Source organism: Rhynchophorus ferrugineus, unplaced genomic scaffold (genome assembly GCF_030347505.1).
Source record: "Rhynchophorus ferrugineus isolate W39M unplaced genomic scaffold, kcgeb_rfMv2 rfM8, whole genome shotgun sequence".
Taxonomy (NCBI): domain Eukaryota; kingdom Metazoa; phylum Arthropoda; class Insecta; order Coleoptera; family Curculionidae; genus Rhynchophorus; species Rhynchophorus ferrugineus.
Window position 1 is genome coordinate 1821972 of NW_027472587.1, and position 12801 is coordinate 1834772.

Genomic DNA, 12801 nt, shown 5'->3' on the forward strand with positions numbered 1-12801 from the left:
AAACAACAAACCAGCAAGCTTTATTATAAGTGAGAAAGGCATAAGGCACCCTTAGTAAATAAACATTCCTTGTAATATAAACCATTCCCTATAATATTAAATGAACGTTATTGTCAAAAGGAAAATACGATTACAGACAAAAATAATAAAAAAATAAATAAAAATGATTAACAAAAGCACAAGGATCGTCTGATTGTCCTAGATTATAGCATCAAATCAATAATCTATGGAAAACAATAAATATCAGTCTTTATTTATCTAACAATGTCGAATTATCTACAGCATCGCCGCATTCCATAGCTTTAGCGGTTTCGGCGGATTCTTCATTGTTCCCAATGTCATCTACTTCCATTTTTGATTCTTCCGTTGTTGCGTCAGTACTCGGTACATCCTCTTGATCGGTATCGTCTTTCAGTTCTTCTATCAGAGGTTCCCTATCAGAATCACTTCCGGAACTCTTTTCAGAATCGGAAGATTCCGCCGCCATCAGAGCTCTCGGTGGTATAACCGGCGCCTCGAATTTGGGACCCACCGGTTTCTTTTTACGAGCTGAGTTAAAATGGGAACAGTAGCAACAACGGAATGAGATATATTCAAACTCTTCCTTAAGAGCCATACCTAAACAAAAGCAGCGCGATTATTCTCGAAATTCACGTCCCTTTATATATCTAGTACCATTGTGGCTGCTACATTTCTGACAGATAAGAGCGTATCGATTTGACGGACCATCCCCGACTAAATAGTCTACCATTTTATCTAACACTGAACGATCTCTAGGTAAAATATTTCTAGGAAGGGGTGTAACTGCGGGAGATCTAATCAAAGATCCAGATAACTGGGAAATACTGTTAGTTCTAGAAAAAAAAAAGAATAACAGCATTATGTACATTGATGAGAAACTAGAATTTACCTTTGATTTGGCGTTGGCAGGGCTAATTGCTGTTGATTTACTAATGGTGTGACTGGGGCTAAACCAAATGATAAACGGTTTTGCGCCAATGGTTTGGCAGCAGCAGGTCGTTGTCTAATAACTAACAAAATAATTTATTAATAGTTTTTATTTATTAAGTCTTTTTGAAATCAATATTAGATATATTTTATAATCACATATTAGAATTAGCTTTGATTTTCTGCTTATATGCATTATTTTGTCATTCAAAAGCTATTTAGTATTGAACGTGTACAACATTCATTGAAATAAATTGAATACATTGAAAAGTAACCTTTAGTGGATATTTGATCTTTGTTCATCAGTATAAATAAAGTTTGTTATTGTTTCAATAATTGAAAAGCAAAAAAAAATAAATTTGAAAACAAGAAGATATATTAAAAATAAATAGGCCAATTTAATTTAGGTAACACAAACATATAATTTAAAATTGCATTTCATTATATAAAATTTCTAGAATAAAAACCAGTGACTAATATTGTTGATTTATTGTACTAATGTACATATGTAAAATACAGTACTATTTTTAGACTGTTACTTTCCACTTTTATAAAAGAAATAATAACTAAAAATATAATTTACAGTCCGTTGAACACATTACATTCTTTGATCCATTAATTATTGTTAGTTTATAAATACAATATAAATAATATGTAACTGTGATGTGAAAATTTTATCCTTATACTTTGTACATACCTGACTCACCAGCTTTTGGAGTACCAAGAGGAGTAGATTTCTGTGCAAATGGTGTGGCAATAATAGGTTTCTTTTGCTCATTTCCAAACTTATCTAATATTTGTTTGGCCACCTTATATGTTTCAGTTTCCATAACATTTTCTAAAATCTTTTTCTTTTTCTCCTTTAAAGTAACTAACTTCTTTTCATTTTTAATTAGTTTTCGATTGTAATACCACGTGAGGAATTTCTTTATTAACCATATCCTATTTAAACAATCAAAGACTTAACTGTGTTTAAAAAATAATTCACAATTCATATGATTAATTAAATTAATGTTGGTGTGTATAATTGAACTTACATTAATGGGAAAGCTACAAGTGGTATACTCCACAAAAGTTTCTGATTTTGAGAAATTTGAGAAAAATACAAGTACAATAAAAAAGCTAGTGCGGCATAAATAACAATTGCTAAAAAAATAAATCGAAAAACGATTTTTCTCTGAGTCTGTTGAGTTCTTTTTTGAAATTCCTCAATTGAAATAATTTCATCTTCAAGCTTTGTTAAAATGTCATATGTGCTTATTTTTTTCTAAAAATATTAATACATTTTAATTTTGCAATGATCTCTTAAAAAATTCAAACTTACCCTAAATTTTGCTATAATGATACCCATATTTATAAAAAAAAGTTATCTAATTTTTTTTACAGAGTTAACCTTTCTGTGCAAACGCAGCTAAACATTGTATGGTTTAAATAGCGATACGCCCTAAAAATATAACTCATATTTACATATTCAAATCAAACAATCCTTGATGAATTACAATATTTCACTGATTTTTAACAATTTTTTTGATTGGCGGTTACCTTTCACTAGCAACGTTTCATTTTAAACTATCAATGTCATATATTGACAAATACAATGTCAACTTTCAGTAGTTGTTAATTTTGTTTTTTCGCCTTTTATTTTATACTCGTAAAAAATATTACTTGTTCAAAGGCACAACTATAAAAGATTATTATAACACATTAATAATGCTTTTGACGAAAATTTTTATAAATTAACATTGCGACCAAATAAAACGTATACAATTTTCCAATACGTTTTGACAATTATCTGACAGTTGTAACTAATGTGCAAATAAAAGTAAATTTGTCTAACAAAAATGGTAAGTATTCTGGTTTTTAACAACTTGGGTTGTTGCAGTTGCTTTCATTATGGCTTCAGTTTCTATACCAGATATTTGGAAAATAGAGTTTGCGTCATTTTTCACGAACTTTTTGGTAAAAACAACGAAATTATTGAGTTTTAAACTGATGTTTGAATATAATAGATATATTAAATTGTTTATAATTTTCAGCCTACGACACCGCCTCAAATATCCCCTGTTGAGGAGCAAGAAAAATACCTACATGATGCTTTAGCTATTGTAAAAAATGAAGCATTTAAAATGAAGAGGGCTTTAGATAAAAATAAACTTATGGATGCTTTAAAAAATGCAAGTGCTATGCTTGCAGAATTAAGAACCTCATTGTTATCACCCAAAAGCTACTATGAACTATGTGAGTTAATATGTCATATGACCAGAAAATTATTTATTCTTTTTTAAAAATAATTCATAGATATGGCAATTACTGATGAGTTACGACATTTGGAATTACATCTAGTTGAGGAATTTCAAAAAGGACGCAAAGTCTCAGAATTATATGAACTAGTACAGTATGCTGGTAATATTGTCCCTAGGCTCTATTTATTGATTACTGTTGGATTAGTGTATATAAAAACAAATAGTTCTCTAAGAAGACATTTACTCAAAGATTTGGTGGAGATGTGTAGAGGTAATGTTGTAGAATAATATAATTAACGAAATAAATAAAGTAAATTCATTGTTAAGGAGTGCAACATCCTCTAAGGGGGTTGTTTTTACGTAACTATCTTCTACAATGTACTAGGAATGTTTTGCCTGATTCGCCTGATACTGAAAGTGATGTTCCTGAAGGGAATGTAAAGGATTCAATTGATTTTGTTCTTATGAATTTTGCTGAGATGAATAAGCTCTGGGTTTGTTACTTTATAATTTGAGTTACAAAAACTTTATGTAAGAATTGTAGGTAAGAATGCAACATCAAGGTCATTCTAGGGAGAGACAACATAGAGAAAGAGAAAGGGAGGAATTAAGGATATTAGTCGGTACTAATTTGGTGAGGTTAAGTCAACTTGAATCTGTTACTTTGGAAAAATATCAAAAATTAGTTTTACCTGGAATTTTGGAGCAGGTATTGTAATTGTGATCTGAACAAACATGAAATGTGAATACTAAGAAAGATATGTGTTTTTAGGTTGTTAGCTGCAGAGATGCCATAGCTCAAGAATATCTTATGGAATGTATCATTCAAGTATTTCCAGATGAATTTCATATTCAAACATTGACTCCATTTTTAAAATCATGTGCAGAGCTAGAACAAGGTGTTAATGTAAAAAATATTGTGATAAGTCTTATGGAAAGGCTAGCAACATTCAGTCAGAGGTCTGACAGTCATAGTGGAGAAGGTAAAATTCATTAATTAGTTATACTTACAATAGTAATCTGATATAAACATTGCTTTTATGCATTGCAAAAAAATATATTATTATATTTTAGGTGGTAATATTTTAAAAGATGTCCAACTTTTTGAAGTATTCTCTGATCAGGTATCTTCTATTATTGCAAATAGGCAGTACTTACCACCTGAAGATATGGTAGCTTTACAGGTAGCTTTAATAAACCTTGCCTTAAAATGCTACCCAGATCGTATTGATTACATAGATAAAGTTATGTTATCCAGTGTAGAGGTAAATAAATATACAGTTTTCCTATTAATAATATTGAATGTATTAGTGGTGTAAAATGGTTTTCTGCTTGTAGATGTTTCAACGACTTGGTTTAGAGCATCTAGAATATAATTCATCGGTGGCGAAGGAATTGCAAAAACTCTTAAAGATACCATTAGATACCTATAATGATATTTTAGTTGTACTTAAATTGAAACATTATGCAGGTTACTATAAAAAATATTATAACTAAATACAAGCTAAAAAGTTATTTTGTAGGTCTTATGCAACATTTAGACTATAATGGACGAAAGTCTTTAAGCATCTATATATTGAACAACGCGTTAGAAAATGAGATTATTATACCAACGCCTGATGAAACTGAGCAAGCATTGACCTTGTTGACTACTCTTGTTACGGAGAAAAATGAGAATATGGTTGGGGAAATTGATATGGAGGAATTAGCAGAAGAACAGTGCTTGTTGGCTAGATTTGTCCATCAACTGCAATCTAATGTTCCTGATGAGCAATACTTAATTTTAACTATAGCGAAAAAAGTATGTATTACTATAATATCATTTGGTTTATTTCATGCATAATTTTTCAGATCTTAGTTACTGGTGGAGCTTCAAGAATCAAATATACTTTACCTCCATTAATTTTCCAAGCTTATCAACTTGCCTATAAATATAAGGCGACGAAAGAAGAGAAATGGGATAAGAAATGCACGAAAATATTTCAGTTCTGTCACCAAACCATAACATCCCTGGTAAAAGCAGAATTGGCAGAATTACCTTTAAGGTTGTTCTTACAAGGAGCTCTAGCTATTGATCAGATAGGTAAGTTTCTGTTCTAAGCAATTATTATGCTACATTTATTTGTTTGTCGTAGGATTTGAAAATCACGAGACTGTTGCATATGAATTCATGTCACAAGCCTTTTCTTTATATGAAGACGAAATTTCAGATTCTAAAGCCCAGCTAGCAGCTATTACATTGATTGTAGGTACTCTTGAACAGTTAAGCTGCTTTTCAGAAGAGAATTCAGACCCATTAAGAACGCAATGTGCATTAGGTACTAAATATATGATATTCTTAATTATCTATATGATTGTTTACATTGTTTTAGCTGCTAGTAAACTTCTCAAAAAGCCGGATCAATGTAGAGGAGTGGCTACATGTAGCCATCTCTTCTGGAGTGGTAAAAGTCTAGCAAGTAACAGGGAAGAAGCTCATGATGGCAAACGGTAATATTGATTTGCATCATCATAAAATTTATAACCTACATTGTGTTTACAGAGTTGTTGAATGTCTAAAAAAGGGCTTGAGAATCGCCAAGCAATGCATGGACGTTAGTGTACAAGTACAATTATTTGTTGAACTTTTAAACCATTATATTTACTTCTTTGAGAAAGGTAATGAAGAGGTCAATATAGAAATATTGAACCAGGTAACTGATATAATAATAATTTGAGACCATGTTTGATTAATGTTGATTTAAAGGTTATTAAGAAAATTAAGGAAGAGCTGCCGAACTTGGAGAGTTCAGATGAAACCGAACAAATCACTAAACACTTTAACAATACTTTAGAGCACATAAAGACTAGATTAGAATCACCTGAGGAGAATCTTATTTATAGAGGTATAGAAATTTAGAATTAAATGTTAGGAACAATTGCAAGTATATTACTAGTAATCAAGTATGATTCAAGTATCAGAATATTAAAATATAAAATGAAAACTAAGAGGTAACTGTAGCTACGTCAGTGACGAGTGTCCTTAAATATTATTCACAAAGAAGGAAACATTGTTTAATGAAATGAAAAATGCGATATAGCATTTATATATATACATATAGAATTTATTATATTATTCTTTGTTTATGTAAAGGTGTCTTGATCTTTATGAGAAGTTGTTTTTAGTAAGGCCTAAATTAATAAAGACAAAAATCACCAACCAAGAATGTAGTGATAACTGATAAATTTTGCCTTACATAGCAACCAAGTTGTTATGTAATTTTAGTTAGCCTGTTTAGAAAGGGTAAAAACTATATTTAATTGGTTTAAATTCCCGCTATGTCACTTTCAACAAAAGTATGGTGTAATTTATATCTCGTAGCTTATTCACAATTTTTATATAAAAATTCCCAGACTATTTATTATTATAACTACAATGGTTAACTATTTATATATTAAAAATCTTTTAATTTCATTTGTTTTAAGTGTAATTTTATTTATATAATAGTTATTAATAAACAATTTGCCATACCGAAGGTTTTTTACAGTTATTTTCTTTGCACAGAACGTTGAACGTTGTATCAATAGGAAAACCTAGAATTTCCCTTTCTTCTTGTATCCTGAAGGTAAAGGTACTCTCTGCAGTTCCAATGAAATATCGAGCGTATGAACAAATTATTTGTTCTATTATAGCTATTCCTGCTTCATGAAATTTTTCTTGTACGTCATGAGGAGCTGTATACTTATATACTTCATATTTTTCCGAAATTCTCGATTTTAAATCAATAAATTCTGCATGTAAAAAAGAACTTAAATCTTAATATAAAAATTCTTAAAATAAAAAAATCTTATTATAAATACTGAGTACTTAAAAAAATACCTACCACTGTCAGGGGCATCCGTTGCTATGAATAATTTTGTGAGTCTTAAATTCTCTAATTGTTTCGAAATTTGTTGAGCAACGGATTTTAAATCTGGTGTATCATCAGGCCGACCTCTTACAAAATCTCGTCTTCTAAGATGTACGGATAAGTATGGGCCACCAAGGGCATATCTTTTTGGCTAGAAAGGTGTATTCATTTAAAAATAAATATCCTAAGGCTTAAATAAAATAATAATCATAATTTAATTCACATTTCTGTTCAATTAATATAAAGAAGTCGCATTTCATTGTTAATTATTATTGTATTTTTAACTATAGAGATTATTTTATTTAAACAAAAAAATACCATCCATTGAATACTTATTTACAAGTGCGTTCTTAAATTGAATCGCATTATCTTGAATATCTTATTTCCGAACGCATTGTTTTGTTGTTTTCTAACCTAAAAATTCTGTTTTGTGGCACCCAACAATGTGAATTGAATCATATTTATTATGAACACTTCGTTAAAAAGTGAGTAGAGTTTTTATTAGAAATTAAAATTGCTACTATTTAATTAATTTAGCAGAAGAGTGTGAACGCAACATCAATGATGTTTTTGAAGACATTCTCTTTAGTGAAGAAAGAATAATAGAAGAAAGCTATAAACAGGGATATACTGAAGGTTCTCGCGAAGATACTATCGAAGGTTATCATTTGGGTTACCATAGAGGTGCAGAAATAGGATCTAAATTAGGTTATTATAAAGCATTTTGTGAATATAATTTACGTGAACCAGAAGACAAAAATATTACGGAAAAAACTGTAAAACATTTGGAACAACTACTACAATATATTGATGCATTTCCTTACAATAACTGTGAAGACATAGACTTGTTTCAATTATTTGAACAAATTGAAGCTTTATACAAAAAAGTTTGTACGCAATTAAAAGTTAAAAGGGATTTCAAAAAAGAAGGATTACAATTTTAACATAATGACATTAACACATTCAACAATAATTAGGCAAATTGATATGACACTGCAACATTTGGAAAAATATCTTCCTTTAGCAAATGTTCATATGGTAGATTATTTTACTAAAAATGTTTACTGTGATTTCATATCAGATGATTTACGAACAGAAGCTCTACAATATGGTTTAAAGAAAGCAGTTGAAGCAATTTATAATGACAATACAGAATCGTTACCAATTTTACATTCTTACATCAATAAAACTAAACAGTTAACTCTGAAGAATACCAATGTGTGTATGAATTTTTTAGATTTTCAAAACAGCTTGCAAAAACTAGGTTGTCATAATATATCACAACTTAAATTAGATGTATTCATGAAGCCTAAAAAGAGTCATGAAGTAGAGATGCTAAGTTGGATAGCATCAGCTATTAGAGAAATATCAAAGACCACTCACGTTATTGATATTGGGGATGGTAAAGGTTATCTGAGTTCAATGCTAGCGTTGCATTATAAAATTCCAGTTTTGGGCGTTGATGCCTCTTATATCAATACAAACGGTGCAGTAGACAGAGCCAAAAAGTTATCTAAAGTATGGAATGGAGTGGTTACCCATAATAAAACAAGGGACACAACTATTAATTTCTACAAGCAAATAACCAAATATGTAGATGAAAAAGTTGATTTCCAGCAACTTATATCAAATATATTTTTAGAGGAGGCAAATGGAATTGGTTTGGTTGGTCTTCATACTTGTGGTAATTTGGCATCTAGTTGTTTACGTATTTTTAACAATAATGACTCAATCAAAACTATATGTAATGTTGGGTGTTGTTACCATCATCTGACAGATGAGTTTGAACCACAGACGAACAAAAATAACTATAATTTATCTCAAATCGGATTTCCATTAAGTCAGTACTTGAAAAAAAGAAAAGTAGCCTTAGGAAGGGGTGCTAGAATGGTTGCAGCTCAATCAGTTGAAAGAATATTACATAACAAAGAATCAGTAGGCAAATCGATTTTTTTCAGATCTCTTTTTGAGGTCATTATCGAGAATATAGAGAGTTCTCGTTCTAGCGAGGAAAGGCATGTCGGACGATTCAGAAAAGAATGTTGCACGTTTGTGGATTATGTAGAACAAGCAGCAAAAAGAATCAAATTAAATGTCACGATGTCGAAGGAAGAAATCAACGAGTTATATAACAGTTATGAACCCAGAATAGATGAAATTAATTTTTTTTATTTAGTGAGGTGTATGGTAGCTCCTGTGGTAGAATCATTAATTTTACTAGATAGATTATTGTATCTTTTTGAAAATGGACATCAACAGTCATTTTTGGTTCAATTTTTTGACCCTGTTATATCACCCAGATGTTATGGTATTGTTTCTATAAAATAAATTGTGTATTTTATTTTGTATCAGTTTCTACTCCCTTAAATCAAATACTATCTGTTTTATAAATACCTTATCATTTAACCAATCTGATGCCAAGAAGGTATTGTCATTTACATCATTTGAATTCAAATATGTCTCTCGAAATTGATTTGCAATTTCTCTCAGATTGAAGTTAAATCTCATACTTCTTCGAGCTTCCCAATAAATTTTACTTCCAAAGTGATCATGTAAAGCAACTTCTGTATGTTCCAACAGAATAGTCCTACAAACCAAAATAATTACAAACTTAAAGAAAGAAAGTTTGTATATTTGTGTTTCTAAATCTTTTGTGTTGTTACCTTGCATTTGTTTTTTTAAACACTTCAGATAGTTTTGTAGCAGGACCATGAAAAGATATGCACTTGACATTATTTGAAGTAATATTTGAATAATAAAAATATCTGGATTTAGGTGCTTTTTGACATTTTTCAACCTTCCATTTTTCTTCAAAATTACCTGTTTCAAACATATCTTCAAAATGTTGCAGTATATAAACTCGATCAAGCAATAACTTGGTATACTTATTTCTTTTTAAACCTGGAAGTCCATAGTTCCAAAACAAAACATAATTAGATACAATTAGTATACAAACTAGTAAAATATTCATGAAGTTCCATGACAGGTGCAAATTTTTGTAAGCTGGGCATATCAAAAAATGTTGACCATGGTAGAAATTCTGGAACTTCACTATAACTCCAGTGTACTAGATGTGACCATGTAGGCAATACCAATTTAAAACTATTCAATGCTGGATCTCTAGATTTATTTAATTTGTGCATCAGAACAGCCATTCTTATATAAACATCCCTTCGAAGGTTAAACCCTTCTGGTGGGTTAACATCATAAAAAAGATATCTGAAATTATCGTTACGCGGATGAATATTCTTATATTTTAAATCAACAAATACCTAGACTCAACATCTGGATCACTACAGCTATCTTTGTAACACACTTCTTCACAAGATACAGATTTATGATGTGTTATGAAAACAATATAAATTAGCAAATAAAACATTTCTGCTGATATATTAGTTCAATATATTATTTCAATTATAGTAAATGATAAAACTGGTACATAATTTTTAAGTTATAATAAACGCTTTTAAAATACACTAATTTTTGTTTATATTATTGCTGACATAACCTAAATTTCAATAGAAATTTTAATATATTTATTGTTTTTTTTTTCGAAAACCAATATATTTTTTTATACGAAATATATGTATAATCTGATCGAATATGGAATTTAAAATTAAAATTAAATTCTAATAAAACAAAATTTATTTTAATAAAACATAGAACATATCGTTATGCAACTTTATATACTGCACAATATTCCACATATTGTATTTATATACGTAATATATACGTATGCGTTTAAGTTTGTGGACATGTTATATCTTTATAATGCATTATTATATAGTCATAATATAATATCAATATATCATTATAAAAATCCATAGTAACTAATAAGACGTCGTAAATATTTGCTAAATCAAAAAATATTATTAATGTTGTTTTGAATTTGACGATGTGATATATTGAAGATTTTTATAACCCGATGAAAATCAAAATTATATAATTTCCTTTAGTTCAAGATGCTAATTCCAATGATCTTCCAGTTAATAGATCCCATCATTTTGGTGGTTTTTCTCATCCAATTAGTGCATAGTAATTAAATGACACATACGATCATTTATTATACAGTATTAGTTATTGATATATAAAATTAACTAATTAGTATTTTTGTTTTATTCTTCTGGAAGATAAAATATAGATATTATGTAGGAAAGTTAGTTCTGTTGTTGGCAAATAAATAGTACTTTATGAACTTATTAAGTTGTAATTAAGTAACCCTTACAGAGAACCAATCAAATGTCTTCATAGAAAAATGTTTTCCTTACAAGAGCCTGTAATGGAGATTGAAACAGACCAATGAAATTACTTGATTGGGCTATTATAGTCCCATCTAGATTTTTGGACGTAGCAATACTTTTCTCCAGAGATCTATTGAGTTTTCTCACTATTACTCTATGACATCCTTGAATATACATGTATACAAGATTTTATAATAAATGAAACAACATTACAAATATATATGTATTTAATAATTAGCTTCACATTAAAATTAATAATGGCATACCAAACAAATTTAGAATTTAACAAACTTTAAATAGCAAACAACTAGCAGCAGCAAATAGTCCCTATATTATTGTTAACAATGATTTTCAAGCTATTGCACATTCATATTATTTAATAGTCTTACAGGATTAGAAATTCCCTAAATTATTTATTGTCGTTACACAACAGTTTTTCGTAAAATATTACAAAATTTATTTACTTATATCTATTTAACTATGTTCACAAACAATATTTATCTTGTTGAAGACCACACAAAACATCATGCCCATGACTTTGACAGATTCGGAATTGGTTAATATATAATATTTATAGGAAAACAACGTTATAACAAAAATACATTCAGAGAAGAATATGCTGGTAAAAAGTAATTTAAAATATTGACCACAAGTAGGAAGAAGATAAACTGGTAAATCTTAGTAGGCTATGTACAGTTTGTGGCTTTGATATGATTATTCTAGATCTATGTTACAAAATGTTACTACAAATAATGTGATGGTAATCGAGAAAATAATATGTGATCTTTCATACTAGTAATTATACCATTTATTTTCTGCGAAATGTAAGTTATGAATCTGCAAATATAACTCAACTATTTGCAACTAAACATACTTGATATTAAGAATTATAGCATGATGCAGAAAACATTTGGTTATTCTAACATATAATCATATATAATTTTAGAAAATACGCATAATTCTTTTTTGTCAAATTATTTACAATTTTTATTTACACATTTGGAAGACTTGTGACTTTGTTTAAGTTTAAATTAATATACATCCTAAATATAAAAATACATTAACTTTAACTACACATTTACATTAAAATACACAATTATGTAATAGTTGACATTTTGTTGTCGTTTGTTTAGCATTGGTTTAAATAATTTTTCGAAATTGACTACACAATTGATAGAAGTTTCACTAATTACATTTATGTTTCATTAAAAAGATTATGATGAAATAAAATATTTAAAAGGTTTTCTTTGTGGCTCCAATTGTCAAAAGGAAAGAAGGAAGAAAAATCGAAAAATAAAAAACGAAAAAATAAAAAATAAATAATTTATTACAAACATCACCATAAAATGAAAGTTATGTTAAAAATAGTTATCTGTTTAATCGTTACTCATAACCTATTTGCAACATATTCCATTATCTTTGCATGAAGCTCTGCAACAAGAAATTTAATTATACAATAATATAGAAACTACACATCAT

At 28.9% G+C, this 12801-nt stretch overlaps 6 protein-coding genes across 12 annotated transcripts in view; 3 read left to right on the plus strand and 3 right to left on the minus strand.

Moving 5' to 3' along the window:
• On the minus strand, positions 1-2618 carry LOC143201472 (endoplasmic reticulum junction formation protein lunapark-B). 3 transcript variants are annotated; one of them, XM_076412574.1, is made up of 7 exons: positions 2491-2618; positions 2273-2392; positions 1986-2215; positions 1646-1890; positions 911-1031; positions 676-854; positions 1-618 (listed from the first exon to the last, which is right to left on the minus strand). In XM_076412574.1, the coding sequence occupies exons 2-7, from the start codon at positions 2297-2299 to the stop codon at positions 251-253; spliced, it is 1170 nt and encodes a 389-aa protein (XP_076268689.1). In that variant the 5' UTR covers positions 2300-2392; positions 2491-2618; the 3' UTR covers positions 1-250. The 3 variants fall into 3 exon arrangements, with proteins under 3 accessions (XP_076268689.1, XP_076268690.1, XP_076268688.1); XM_076412575.1 differs by having other exon boundaries at positions 1655-1890; positions 2448-2588; XM_076412573.1 differs by having other exon boundaries at positions 2448-2588.
• Positions 2529-6706, plus strand: Vps35 (Vacuolar protein sorting 35). Of its 2 annotated transcripts, none has more exons than XM_076412553.1 (14): positions 2529-2792; positions 2985-3186; positions 3247-3462; positions 3519-3685; positions 3736-3900; positions 3964-4174; positions 4266-4456; positions 4530-4662; positions 4715-4992; positions 5043-5274; positions 5327-5509; positions 5564-5681; positions 5734-5884; positions 5938-6706. In XM_076412553.1, the coding sequence occupies exons 1-14, from the start codon at positions 2790-2792 to the stop codon at positions 6088-6090; spliced, it is 2403 nt and encodes an 800-aa protein (XP_076268668.1). In that variant the 5' UTR covers positions 2529-2789; the 3' UTR covers positions 6091-6706. The 2 variants fall into 2 exon arrangements, with proteins under 2 accessions (XP_076268668.1, XP_076268667.1); XM_076412552.1 differs by having other exon boundaries at positions 2773-2907.
• On the minus strand, positions 6646-10602 carry O-fut2 (O-fucosyltransferase 2). Of its 2 annotated transcripts, none has more exons than XM_076412565.1 (6): positions 10354-10602; positions 10038-10300; positions 9745-9982; positions 9476-9668; positions 7055-7232; positions 6646-6962 (listed from the first exon to the last, which is right to left on the minus strand). In XM_076412565.1, exons 1-6 carry the CDS (start codon positions 10458-10460, stop codon positions 6682-6684), a joined length of 1260 nt encoding a protein of 419 aa, XP_076268680.1. In that variant the 5' UTR covers positions 10461-10602; the 3' UTR covers positions 6646-6681. The 2 variants fall into 2 exon arrangements, with proteins under 2 accessions (XP_076268680.1, XP_076268681.1); XM_076412566.1 differs by having other exon boundaries at positions 10038-10271; positions 10354-10601.
• LOC143201481 (uncharacterized) overlaps positions 7420-12801 on the plus strand; it is a 7058-nt gene continuing 1676 nt past the window's right edge. The window contains exons 1-2 of one of the 3 annotated variants that reach the window (XM_076412587.1): positions 7420-7566; positions 7619-7789. In XM_076412587.1, the coding sequence (XP_076268702.1) occupies positions 7548-7566; positions 7619-7789 (190 nt within the window). In that variant the 5' untranslated portion in view covers positions 7420-7547. Of the gene's footprint in view, positions 7567-7618; positions 9423-12801 lie in introns of those variants that run through there. The other 2 variants (XM_076412585.1, XM_076412586.1) reach the window with 2 other exon arrangements.
• Positions 8030-9422, plus strand: LOC143201464 (putative methyltransferase-like protein 25). Its single transcript, XM_076412561.1, has one exon. The coding sequence runs from the start codon at positions 8030-8032 to the stop codon at positions 9407-9409; it is 1380 nt and encodes a 459-aa protein (XP_076268676.1). The 3' UTR covers positions 9410-9422.
• Positions 12632-12801, minus strand: part of LOC143201478 (uncharacterized) — a 22025-nt gene continuing 21855 nt past the window's right edge. Inside the window, exon 4 of the mRNA XM_076412582.1 lies at positions 12632-12753. The gene's annotated coding sequence lies outside the window, so the exon portion shown is untranslated. The remainder of the gene's footprint in view (positions 12754-12801) is intronic.